The 13962-nt window shown below is 39.5% G+C and overlaps 1 protein-coding gene across 6 annotated transcripts in view; it reads right to left on the bottom strand.

Moving 5' to 3' along the window:
- Positions 1-2396: 2396 nt before the first annotated feature.
- Rhot1 (ras homolog family member T1) overlaps positions 2397-13962 on the bottom strand; it is a 74146-nt gene continuing 62580 nt past the window's right edge. For 4 of the 6 annotated variants that reach the window (XM_028866956.2, XM_028866960.2, XM_028866959.2 and 1 more), the window contains one exon: positions 2397-4172. In XM_028866956.2, the coding sequence (XP_028722789.1) occupies positions 4055-4172 (118 nt within the window). In that variant the 3' untranslated portion in view covers positions 2397-4054. Of the gene's footprint in view, positions 4173-5547; positions 5692-13962 lie in introns of all 6 variants that reach the window. The other 2 variants (XM_028866954.2, XM_028866955.2) reach the window with 1 other exon arrangement.

Here is a 13962-nt window from a genome sequence, read left to right as displayed (position 1 = left end):
GTCTCAAACTGCACACCTCAAATTAAAATGTTACAAATAAACATGCTAATAAGACTAGGCTATCCATTGGTCTGTCTGTACTGGAGACTGAGCTCAAGGACTACATATGCTGAGCACAATCTCTACCACTGACATACATGTTTTTAAAATTGCATAATCATCTCTGTGAGTTCTCTCTTTGCAGATTTGACCAAGCCTGTATTAAAACTGTTTTTTCAGAAAGTTGAAAAAAAAAAGTGTAACTTGAATTTGTGACCTGCCAAGTGTTCCAGTGAATCCACGAAAATAATGTGTAGGCATATCCTGATGTAGCTCCAACCTGTCACAGATCTGTACTGTTGAACACTCACTTCAGCAGCTTGCTTACATCTCATTCATTTGCTATCTAGTTTGTTTAGTAAGGCTGCATTTTTTCCAAATACACAGACGTTTTTCCTTGTCATAACTCCCTAAGCAATATAATAACTATTTACATGGCCTTTATACTGTAAAATATATTGTAAACACTAGTTACATATTATAAGTAATCTAGAGATGAATTAAAGTATATAGGAGGATGTACATGGGTATATACAAATGTTGTATATACTATTTAAATATATTATTTACACACACACTCGAGCATCTGAAGAGTATTCATGCAAGGTCTTGGAAGCAACCCTCCAAAGATACAGACAAATAGCTGGGGGGGGGGGGGGGCGGCGGTGGCGGCGGCGCACGTCTTTAATCCCAGTACTCAGGAGGCAGAGGCAGGCAGATCTCTGTGAGTTCGAGGCCAACCTGGTCTACAGAGTGAGTTCCAAGACAGCTGGGGTTACACAGAGAAACCAGTTAGGGTTAGGGTTAGACCCTGACTTGAAAAAAAGCAAAACAAACAAAAAAGATACAGATAAACAACTGTCCATTTTAAAGAGGGTTTTATACGGACTTTACACTAATACAATTCAGACAAAAGGGAGCACCAAAGCTATCCTTACTTGCACTCTAAGGGCCTGTTCAGGAAAATTTCATGCTCTGCCATAGAGATTAGGCACTTACCTCTGTTTCTCCACTGCTGCTCATTATTCCACCATCATCCTGCAGGTCAGGGTGGTTACCATTCCTTTCAGGATTGGCTCTTTGGTGTCTTCCAGTCGAATGATGTGCAAACATGCACAAAAAGGATGTCCATAGTCCTCTACTTTCATTTTGTAGGCCACATTAGAATGGTTATGTGCTCCCCAAATGTCTACCATCACAGCCTACTTTTATTCTGGTATTTATTACTACCTACAACATGGGAAATTTTCTATCCAAATGTGCACAAGAGCACAAAGCAGAGACCCCTGAGACACAAAGGGAGAGTATGTTACGGTGATTAAGCCACAGGACCACAAACCTCAAAGTGACAGCTCTTTTTCAAAACGCCTTATTATTCATTAAAATACCATAACAAGTGGTCTTAGAATTGTCCATTTACAAGATGATGCAACGGGACTCAGTGAAACGTTTTCTTTTACTCTTTTACTAATTCCCTCATTTCTTAGTATTTTTACAGCTTGTATTTTTGGAGCAAACTATCAAAGCCAGCAGAAGCCTCTTACTGTTTGTTCCTGTATTAACTAGTTCCTGAAGCGTATGTAAAACAAAGGAGCACACCTACATGCTTGCAGGATGAAGAGGGAAGCGGTGACCTGACCTCTGCTCACCACACTGCCTCAGCTGACACACAGATGAGGACAGCCAGGCTCTACAATGTGGGTCATCCACCAACAAAGACAAATGGGGCAGCTCTCCTCTCTTGACGTTTTGTGAATCAAAGACACTTATCTTAAAATGACAAGATCAGCCATGCATAGGGGCTTTTAATCCTGGCACGGGAGGTGGGTCTGTAAGTTCAAAGCAACCATGGTCAACAAAAGGAGTTCCAGGCCAGCCAAAGTACTTAGGTGAGACCTTGTCTCAAAAACCTCTAAATAAATAAATGAAATAAGACTGAGGAAAGGTTTAAATACATAAACCCAGCACTTTCCACACATATACCCAAACCTACCTGGAGCCCTCAGAATAAATAAATACATAAATAAAATAATAAGGTTGAGAAAAAAGTTTAAATGTATAAACCCAGCACTTTCCACACATGTACTCCAACCCACCTGGAGACAGGGTCTCTCTGTGTAGCCCTGGAACTGACCTGGAACTCACTCCATAGACCAGGCTGGCCTCGAATTCAGAGATACACCTGCTTCTGCCTCCTGAATGCTGGGTTTAAAGGTGTGCACCACCATGCCTGGCCACTTTCCATCTCTTGATAAATTGCTTTCTTTCCTGTTTCTTACAAACACAGCAGTCTATAAGGTTTATTATTTTACCAAAATAAAAAGAAATGTAGAAGAAAAGAAATAGCTGTCTTTGAAGAGTGTGCAACTGAGATCAATTTATTTGGTACATGGGAAATTGTCAGAAAACAATGAAAATTAAGGGCCTGAGAGATAGCTCAGCGGGCAAAGGCACCTGCTTACCAAGACTGCCAGCTTGAGTTCCACGCCAAGACCACACTGTACCAGAGGACTGACTCCTCTAATGTGTCTTCTGACCACACACACGGGCCCATATACACACAGATATATAAAATAAATACAGTGAAATACAAAATTTAAAGAAAATGATAAAAATGAGGTGTTGCCATGTTTAATTTTTTTTTCTTCAAACTCAGAATGAAAATGGGAAGAGGAAGGAAAGACAGGGAATAAGCAAGAGAACAAGTTTATAATGCACGAAGTTGCTATTAGTTGCTCATGAAGTGTGATCATGTGAGAAACTATCCTCAGAACAGTGGAGGGAAGAAGCATCATCTTAAAGGTGAAGACTAACATGAGCCAGCAGAGGCCACAGCAGTCGGCGCAGGGAGAGGCACACTGGCCTCGGAGGACACACCTCTAGACTGTAGACAGATCTAGACACACAAATCCTATTCAGCTTCCTTCCTACTGAGTATTATGTTTTTGTATAAAAAATAATCTCTAACCTAAGAAAGGTAGAAACCAGAGGAGCTGCCATACATGTGAACAGAGACACTTACTTTATAAGACACAAAAACCCAAGATCACATTACACAGCAGTTATTTATTTAAATACCTGAAAAGGTCAATGATGGAAAAAATAGGTTTCTTGTGAGAGTTTATAGTCATTAGATTTATTTTACCATTAAAAAAGTGTTGCCTCTAGATTATCCTGGCCAGATGCAGAAGACTTCACAACACATGCAGCTAGGCGACACTACAACAGACACGGCCACTCTAGAACGGTCTCCACTTGAGGTGAAACTCAGCAGTGGTCAGGGTGGCTTGTTTATTTAAACTGAAAACACTGATAATATACAAATTGTTTTCTCATTTGATTGAAAGGGCTATAAAATCCCACACACTGACAAAGAAGCAATGTAGTCACATAGGTAACACCTCTGCGAACTGCTTCTGCCTCAGTTCCTCAGCCACACACCCAGATACACAATTTTCTAGATTTCACAATGGCTTTGATGCTGGCCTACCGTAAGTAGCAGAAACAAAGTGGTTTTGGAAAGCTGACCTTGACTCCTGTGTGATCTTAAAAATAGAGAGAAATGGCTGTAGAAGCCAAAGGGTCATTCTGAGTCAACGTGAAATAAATATGTGATCCATGAGTAACACAGTCTCTGGTGACTGACACCTAGCAGAGTGAGCCAAGTGAACACTATGACACTAATGTAGAAATGTCTGCAAACACCATTTCTAGAACTCAGTTTGGGAGACCATATCTTGCTTGAATATATACATTATTTACAAAATATTCCCTTTTGGCCTCTGAAATTTAGCCACTTAAGTTTGGCTACTAAGGTGTTTTCTTTCCACATGCCAGCTAATACTGCAGTCATTACTATCAGTAAAATACTCTTATGCATGAATTACAAATATTAATAAAGTAACTCTGCATGTATAAATATCTCAATATTTCTAGCAGAATTTAAAGCATTCAGAATGTACATAAAAGTATTTGCTTTTGGTAGGCCGGTTATTATTATTATTATTATTTTTAATCATCGCTGTTTCAATAATGCTTTGTACATAGCAAAGCCCAAAACTGCAAAAACAGTAGCACCAAAACTCGCTCGAAGCCAGAACGTGGAGCTCTTGAGGTCAGCTTGTGTCACGTGCCTGCAGTCAGAAAATAGAATTAATATTTAAAACATTATTAGTAGGAAGATTTTATAGCAATCATCTAACAGTCTATCTGGGGGAAGTATTAGAACACTTGTCAGGCTAATTGCATACAGTAATGCTTACCCAAAACATTTATAAATATGGCTATACATAATACAGACATCAGTAAAGACAAATGTCTTTACAATTAGCTACTACTTGGAAACTGACCTCTAAAATTTTATCAGTTTTGTCACATGGGAAATAAAGTTGGATGAATCAGCTGAATACATTTTAATGTCACCACAGTCCTTCAAAATGAGAATTAGGCTGGAGTCTCACAATTCTGAGAGTCTTATTCACAAAATGTGAGTAAGACAAAATCTTCTACCCTCAGGAATCAAAGACTATCTTGTAAGCAGTTAATTGACAAGTGACAATAATACTGTCTCAAGAGCAGTGCTTAATATGTGAAAAACTTGAGACTTATAAAATTCACCCCCTCTAAAAAATTCCTCCCAAAGAGAAAGGGAAGACTGGCCAGCTTGCATTAGTTTGGTTACTGTTAACTGAAGAGACAAAAACCTAAAACTAAAACCAGCAAACCTTGATGTTAGTTAAACAGGCAGTGATAATGACGCCAAATAAAGGGCACGATGGATAGGATGCATTAAAGGCAATGACACAAATGAAGCTGTATTCTACACAACAGGAACAGGAACAGGGACAGCCTAACACCACAAACTGAGTTTGTGAGCATGCTCAGTTAATAACACTGCTAAGCACCGTCAGGTGTCTCAAGTATGACAGCTTACCATGAAGAGGAAAAAGCTTAAAACAACGGTTGGATCATTTTATTAAGTGTCAATGAAGAGAATTAGGCTGGGTTCTTAGTTAAGTGCGTACAATTGAGGTGATGTAAAAACTTTCAGAATTAAGAGCTTAGTGAGACAGTCTTGGTTACTTTACAATTAGGCAGATTTGAAGCAAAAAGACCAAGATGCTGTCATACGCAAAGAAGTTAAGAGCCGAGAGTTCAAACTGTACACAATGACTTTGCCTTGGTCACAGCTACAGAATGTCTGGATTAGCTCTCACAAAATGCAATCCGTTCATCGAGAAACCACTGCAACACAAGCCAGTGCCCCATGCTTCTCCCCACAGCCAAACAACACATGCACTCCACACTGCATCCTCACCACAAGTCTCTTCTCAGTTAGGTTTGACAAAGCAAAGTGATAACACAGGTTTACTCTACACTGCAAGTCAGTTCTCCCAACAGGCAATGTTTTATTTTCTTAAAAGGTTAGGGAAGAGAATATTTAGATCTCAGGTTTCTCTAGCTGGGAAGATTCCAACAAGGCCAACCCACTGGTGGTGGAAATGTTACCTGTCATCAAGAAAAAGCTGACCATGAGATGACTCCATGAAGATGGAATCTTCTATAGAGCTGACGGCGTGCACCTGGTGAGTAACACTGCCTTCGTCGTCTGCTAACAGCATGGCACCCCACTCAGCTACACGGGCTTTTAACCTTTCACACACATGCACACAGTTGGCAGTGCAGGGCTCACGAAAGAACGGGACTTAAAATAACATCTCTTAAGTAAACATCCTATATGTATTTTGGGTTGCTTTTCTATAAGATTGAATCTTATGCTTTCTATATTTAAAATATATGCATTACATAGATAATTGCTGAGTTAAAAACACTCTATGTACTCTTAAAACATTCATACTCTGAGCAAGGAAACCTGAAGCTGCTACATGCATCCCCAACATATCCCTAGGAGGCTGGTCTTAGTATATGAGACACTGAGAAAAATCCTTCAAACCACTACCATAAGCATTGCCTGACAGCATATGATAACCACAATAAGTCACTCAACTGATGTTAACAATTACTAGTCATGAAGTTTATATGCTTAGAATTTCAGAATGTTGAAAAGTAAAAGTACTATCCAAAAAAAATGACTCCAACATTCCATACTGTTAGATCATCAAGGATCCATACTGAGATGAACAGAATTTGCATTTCCAATAAGGAAAGAGATGATTTAAAGCAGTGACTCTCAACATGTGGGTCTCAATCCCTTGGAGGGAGGTGTGTTCAAATGAGCCTTTCACAGGGTCACCTAAGACCATCGCGAAACAAATATTTTATGTTATGATTCATAACAGTAGCAAAATTCCAGTTATGAAGTAGCAACGAGAATAACTTCGTGGTTGGGGGGTGAGGGTCACCACAGTAGGAACTGTATTAAAGGGTTACAGCATTAGGAAGGTTGAGAACCACTGACAAATAGCACATGCTGAAAGTATATCAGAGCTTTTGTTTCAACTTGGAGTGTCTATTTTGTGGGTAATACTAGGGAATAACCTAGGGCCTTGCACACTCCATCACTGAGCTACATCCCCAAGTCTACTTTTTTATTTCCAGGCAGGGATTTGTGACGTTGCTGAGGCTGACCTTGAGCCTGACCTCTGCCTTCCAGGGCTGGAATTACAGGCAGGAGCCACTGTGTCCAGACAGTTTGCTTTTGTTTTGGAATTTTCTCCTCTAGTCTTCAATATGCAGGTACAGAGAGGAAGGGATTAGCATTCAAGTTAGCCATGCCCAATTAGTTCTGTCAGAGTGACTTCTCATGAGCAGTCCTTACATGAGGACGGGCTTTACAAAGCTCCCCGTGTCTCTGTCATTTTCAAATTTTATTACTTGTGGGGGTAGGGAATGGGACAGGGCAGTGCCTCGGCATACATGTGGAGGTCAGAGGCCAACATGAGGGAGTCAGTTCTCTTCTTCTATTTGGTGGATCGCAGGGGCTGAACTCAGACTGTCATGCTTAAGTGGAGAGTGCCTTTACCCACTGGGGCATTTTGCTGGCCCTTTGTATTTGAGACAAGGTTTAGTTCTGCCCCAGTTTCCTGAGTTCTGGGATTTTAAGTGTGTGCCAACTACAGCCAGATTCCTTTTTGTTACGTTTGTTGTATTTTTAAACAGTTTATGACTGTTTTGTTTTGTTTTTGGGGACTGTTTCTCTGTGTAGCCCTGGCAGTTCTGGAACTCACTCTCTAGACCAGGCTGGCCTCGAACTCAGAGATCTGCCTGCCTCTGCCTCTGCCTCCCAAGTGCTGGGATAAAAGGTGTGCACCACCACTGGTCAGCTTTATTTTTTAGATTTTTTTTAAAATGTGTTTTGCTGGGGGCTGGAGAGATGACTCAGAGGTTAAGAGCACTGGCTGCTCTTCCAAAGGTCCTGAGTTTAAGTCTCAGCAATCACATGGTGACTTACAACCATCCATAATGAGATCTGGTGCCCTCTTCTGGCATCGGGAATACATGCAGGCAGAATACTGTATACATAACAAATAGTTTTTTTTTTTTTAAATTTGTTTTGCCTATATGTATTTATGTGCACTATGTGCATGCTTATTGCTCTTAGAGGTGAGAAGGAGGCTATCTGTATATAGGATCTTCTGGAACTGGAGTTACAGATGGTTGTGAACCATCATGTGGGTATTGGGAATCAAACCTGGGTCCTCCTCAAGAGCAACAATTGCTTTTAACCACTGAACCGGCTCTCCTGTCCATTTGTTATACTTTCAGTATTACTTTAATTAATATTCTCCTATAACTTCTTAGAAAGAAATCTGAAGTTTTAATTTTCATTTCTTTCATCTTTCCATTGATCCTTTCTAACTATAACTCATAGGAAACAAATGCACTAATATAAGTGATAATTCTAATTTTACAACTCCACTTGTGTATCTCAGGGATGAACTTGTAAGAAAATACTCTTCGCCTGTGTGGCCTGGGCAGGTGATGGGTAAGGTGACCTGCTGCCGTCCCACGCAACCTAAGTCAGAAGCTCATTTTTTAGTAAAAGGGGAACATATAGGGCCTGTTTTGGGTAACTGTTGCCTTGCTTGCTGACCTTGACCTTGATATCCTCCCTATGCTAATTCCCTCCTGGGTTCCACCCTCCTGAATGTTTAAGGGAAGTTCCTTGTCTGTGTATCCTGCATAATGGGTGTTAACAGCTTAGATGCAAGGTTGTAAAACATCCAGAGTTCTCCCATTGTGCTGTAAGTCTGTATTTAAGCATTCAGGATTAAAAAATAAAATAAAATAAAATAAAATAGAATAAAGAAAATACTCTTAGATAACTGTAATGCATGAATTCTTTGAGTTCTTAGGACACACAAGTATTACATACAGCCTTTCCCTTTTCCTAATTTCAAGTTGAAAACTACACCAAGGCTATCAAACTACAATCAAGTTCTGTTTCTAAATACTCTAAAACACACACACACACACACAAACAACAACAACCACAACAACAACAAAAACAAAAAATGTCTCTGAACCTCCTTGTTTCAATTCTCCAGGTGTTTTTACCTGGTATTTCCTACATTTATGTAATAATAATGCCATTACTGCTACCAGTTTGTTATTCTGATTTCAGTGTGTGTGTGTGTGTGTGTGTGTGTGTGTGTGTGTGTGTGTAGTGCCAGGGATCAAAGCCTGGCCTCATACATGTGAGGCAAGCACTCTCACATTGACCTACAATCCTGGCACTGCTAGTACAATTCTCCTAACGGAGCTAGAAGGCATGAAATATTTAACAAGAAGTTTCTCAGGAAAGACTACAAAATCAGTGCACAGCACCCAGTGGGGCAGAAATCACCAGCAAGCTGTTAACTGAGCATGCCTAATAGTGACATACTTTGGAAAAGAGTGTAGATAGGCACCAGTGTCAAGAAATGCATCCCCAAGCAGTAAGAATTCAAGTTTATAGATGATTTAGATACACAGCAAATGTGTAAAAAAAAGAGCAAATCAGGCAAACTCTATCTTGTCATGTTCTTTAATATACGAACCAAGTGGAAAATAATCTGAAATCCTAATTATCAGCAGCTGACTGAGATCTGTAACACAAATTCTTGAGTAATCTTAAATTTAACTATAGGAGCTGGAGGAATATATGTACAAAGAAGTCCTGTTTTAGTGTCCACCTTCCTGAATGTTTAAGGGAAGTTCCTTGTCTGTGTATCCTGCATAATGGGTGTTAACAGCTTAGATGCAAGGTTGTAATTTTACAACTCCACTTGTGTATCTCAGGGATGAACTTGTAAGAAAATACTCTTCGCCTGTGTGGCCTGGGCAGGTGATGGGTAAGGTGACCTGCTGCCGTCCCACGCAACCTAAGTCAGAAGCTCATTTTTTAGTAAAAGGGGAACATATAGGGCCTGTTTTGGGTAACTGTTGCCTTGCTTGCTGACCTTGACCTTGACCATGTCAGCAGGTAAGAACATAGGCTGCTCTTCCAGAGGATCTGAGTTCAAGTCCCAGCACCCACATGGGGGTTGACAACCATCTGTAACTACAGTTCTTGAGGATGACACCCTCTTCTTCCTTCTCAGGCATCAAGGATGTACATGGTGGTGTACATACACACATGCAGGCAAAAGTCTCATATACATAAAATAAGATAAATAAATCTAAAAAAACCCAAACCTCACCTATGTGTTAGAGAGATTCAAAGACCTGTTCTTAAAGACATACAAAGGAAAGTAGATGATGCATACAAGACACTAAAACAGGACTTCTTTGTACATACTACTTTACTACAGCATAATATTCTAAGAGCACTTAGAGTCCTGGTATCTATGATCCTAGGAACAGACCCTTTTCAAAAGACAATTCTAAGCCGGGCGGTGGTGGCACACGCCTTTAATCCCAGCACTCGGGAGGCAGAGCCAGGTGGATCTCTGTGAGTTCGAGGCCAGCCTGGGCTACCAAGTGAGTTCCAGGAAAGGCGCAAAGCTACACAGAGAAACTCTGTCTCGAAAAACCAAAAAAAAAAAAAAAAAAAAAAAAAAAGACAATTCTATCAAAAAGCAATTCCTTTTGGTCTGACAAAAAATAAAGTCCTTTCTTTTGAAAGGACTAAATAAAGTAACATGAATTCAAACTTTAGAAGGGAAGAAGTTGGGTGATTATCAAAGAAACATAGACAAGTGAAGTAATCTATTAGTAATCAGCTTAAAATAAACACCACATATAATTAGTTTTAAAATGTATTAAAAATACAATGGGGATAATGTCTATCCATGTATCTTTAAGTCGGCAAATAGCATGAATTATGCACTTAGCTACCAAATGTGAATAAATAATTTAATGGCTAATGCAAATACAATGGAACGAAAAAATAAACCCTAAAGCCAAACAAAGCACATAAGAAAATCGCACCAAAATAGTGAATTGTAAACCATTATGCTTAAATTGTAAGTTAGGAAAAGTGGGACGATTACATGCAGAAACCTTGCTTTGAAAGAGATCAAGACTATTTAAGAAGGGAGAAAGAACATGACCAAAATATACTATATGAAAAATGTACAAATATGACTAAAAATCACTAAGTATCACAGGTGACTGAATGGAAAGAATACCTAAAGGACAGATCAACTCCACAGCACTCTCCTATACATTAACTCCTATAGTATTACCACATAAAGTGGGATTGTTCTGAGTCAGAATAATAGGTACTAAGTAAGAATTCTGGGTAGGTCAAACCAACAATCAAGCTCGTTCCTATATACTCAGTTTATCACTTTCATATCCAAAAAAGTATTTAAAATTAAAATAATCTCAAAAGGTGTTTTTACCAATTAGCATAATTTGCACTATTGGAAATGAAAGCATTCCCAAAGATAAAATGATCTGACTACATGTTTTTTGGGTTATTTTTAAAGATTTATTTATTATTATGTATATAGTGTTCTGCCAACATGTATGCCTTCAGTCCAGAAGAGGGCACTAGATCTAATTGTGAGCCACCATGTGGTTGCTGGGAATTGAACTCAGGACCTCTGAAAAAGCAGGCAGTGCTCTTAACCTCTGAGCCATCTCTCCAGCCCAATCTGACTACGTTATTATCCCTCAAATGTGTATTTTAGTTCATTCAATTCTAGTTATTCACTGTTGTTCTAAAGAAAAACACAAAACTATTCATATATGAAATATGTGTCTCTATGCAGCCCTTGATGTTCTGGAATTATGTAAACAAGGCTTGCCTGGAACTCATAGGGATCTTCCTGTCTCTGCCTCTGGAGTGCTGGGATTAAAAGCAAGCAATGTGAGCCCACCACCATGTCTCACTTTCTTTAAATCAAACACTTCATGAAAAGTGAAAACCCTCCTTGGGAAATGAAGCTCAGTGAAAAGTTCTTTGATGACTTTTAATAAAGAAACTGATCTTTTTCTTTTTTCTTTTACTGCTTACATTAATTATATTAATTAAGATACGTTTAGCATGGCAAACCAATAGTGACCAATCCTCAAATACTGTTAAAACCTGAGAAAATAGAGATGTTTTCATTCTCTTCCACTGTCTGAATACTTTCTCTTGGGTAAGTAGTTCAATTGTGGGGTGAAGAGCAGAGACATTGCCACTCCTTGGGGGCCTTTTTTTTTCTGTCATATTTGTTTGTAATAGGATCTTGAACTTGTGGCAATCTCCTGCCTCAGCACTACACTACATTCTATTTGCCTCTATTTTCAGGGAACTTTATCTTAAAACTATGACTGCAAAATGGCAGCTTATCCAGCACTTGGGAGGCAGAGGCAGGCGGATCTTTGTGAGTTCGAGGCCAGCCTGGGCTACCAAGTGAGCTCCAGGAAAAAGGCGCAAAGCTACACAGAGAAACCCTGTCTCGAAAAAACCAAAAAAAAAAAAAAATGGCAGCTTATAAACAAGTTTTGTCCCAGTAATTTCTAAAGTTTGTAGTGGATATTTGTCAATTACCAGGAAAATTCCTGCCTGTCCTGGAACTCACTCTGTAGACTATGTAGACAGGCCTCAAACTCAGAGATCTACCTACCTGTGCCGCCCAGGAGCCTAGGACTAAATGTGTTTGTCACTACACCTGACTTTGTTTTTTGTATGTTTTTTTTTTTTGTTTTTTGTTTTTGTTTTTTCCCTTGGTTTCTTGAGACAGGGTTTTTCTGTGTAATAGCCCTGGCTGTCCTGGAACTTGCTCTGTAGACCAGGATGGCCTCAAACTCACAGAGATCCGCCTGCCTCTGCCTCCACCTCCCAAGTTCTGGGATCAAAGGCATGCGCCATAATCCTCTGGCTTTGTTTTAGCCCAGAGTGATTTAGAACTCATTCTGTAGCTCAAGTTGGCCTCAATCCCATAGTAATTCTCCTGCCTCAGCCTCCCTAGTGTTGGGATTAGAGACATGGGCCACCATACCAAGTGCATGTCACATAAAAATGTTGATTCTTTTGTAGAGTCAGAAAGCCAGCCAACACCAGAGCTACATGGCACAGGGATACAGCTGAATAGTAACTGCCTGTTATAGACAGACCTGTCTCAGCCACCATCTCTCCTCACACTTTCACATCACTCACCTAGAATTCTAGATCCTTAGGGAACTGAGTTTTGACCTCAACCCACCAATGCTGCTTTCCTACACCACTGTATAACCTTGAAGAAATTTAGTACAGAACCCACGAAGTTCACTGCACTTCTACCCAATACATGGCAAAGCGGCAACTAAGATAAGAACGGGGTGCTCTGAAACATACATTGTTTTCCTCCTCATCTTTCTGTTCTTGATTAGCAGATGTCAGTGATGAGTGCTGACACCATTATTAAATTACTTGTTTGAGGATCACAGTGTAGAGCAAGTACATCAATTTAAAGCATCTCCAAACTATCTCACCTGGAAACTGAATCAACCTACGGGGAAAATTGTCACCAATGACACAGAAAATGAATCAGTCTGCTATGATAGCAATTAAGAGCTTCTAGAATAGATAATGAATAGGTGGTTTATAATCAGTAATTAATGTAAGCCAAGGTGGGTTCACCAAGAATAAGATATTAAACAGATGTCACTTCCTATTTAGTAGATAAAACAATCCATTGGTAAGTCAGGAGAATGTGATGAAAATTATACAAAGATTTCAGAAAAACCTTCCCTCAAACTCCTGATAGATAAGACACAATGTATACTAAGTAATAATAGATAATGTATACTAGATAATAATATGTATACTAGGTAATAATATAAAAATGTATACTAGGTAGCAATATGCAATGTATACTAGGTAACACACAATGTAGACCAGGTAATATACTATTTATAATAGGTAATAATATGCAATGTGTACTAGATAATACAATACACAATGTATATTAGGTAAGAATAAATATTTTATTTTGATTCTTTGGAGCTAGGTTCTCACAATGGAATTCAGTCAGGCCTCAAACTTACTGTGTAAACTAGGCTGGCCTTAAACTGAAGATCCTCCTGCCTCAGCTTCCTGAGTACTGGGATTGCAGGTGTATGCCACTGTTGTGGAATATTATTTTAACTAGGCAAAGATGTGTTACATTTGTTTATACTGAGGAATATTACTTTTAACTATGTGTGTGGTGGGTAGCTGTTCTAACTATGACCTTGAAGCACTGCCCCTAGTGAGGCAGCAAGTAACTGTTACATCTGCCTATGACTTTGAAGTACATGCCCCTGGGGTGTAGCTTCTCAGGGACCCTTAAGACCTGGGATGTACATACAAGGTGCTCTCTTCACTCCCTCATCGTTTGGATGCTGAGACTGACCAGGCAGATCTTGGACCAGCATGGGAAATAGCTTGGCTTTCCTGGACCCTATGATAAATCTTCTGTGCTGTAATGAGTTGGCCTCTAATAAATTCCTTTGCTCCTTAAATAGACTCTGTGGATTTCTCACATTAGATGTGAAGGTGTGTTACATTTGTTTCTTCTGCCTTTG

Source organism: Peromyscus leucopus, chromosome 8b (assembly GCF_004664715.2).
Source record: "Peromyscus leucopus breed LL Stock chromosome 8b, UCI_PerLeu_2.1, whole genome shotgun sequence".
NCBI lineage: Eukaryota > Metazoa > Chordata > Mammalia > Rodentia > Cricetidae > Peromyscus > Peromyscus leucopus.
The sequence above is the reverse complement of the archived record's forward strand: the minus strand, read 5'-3'. Positions and strand labels throughout refer to the sequence as shown.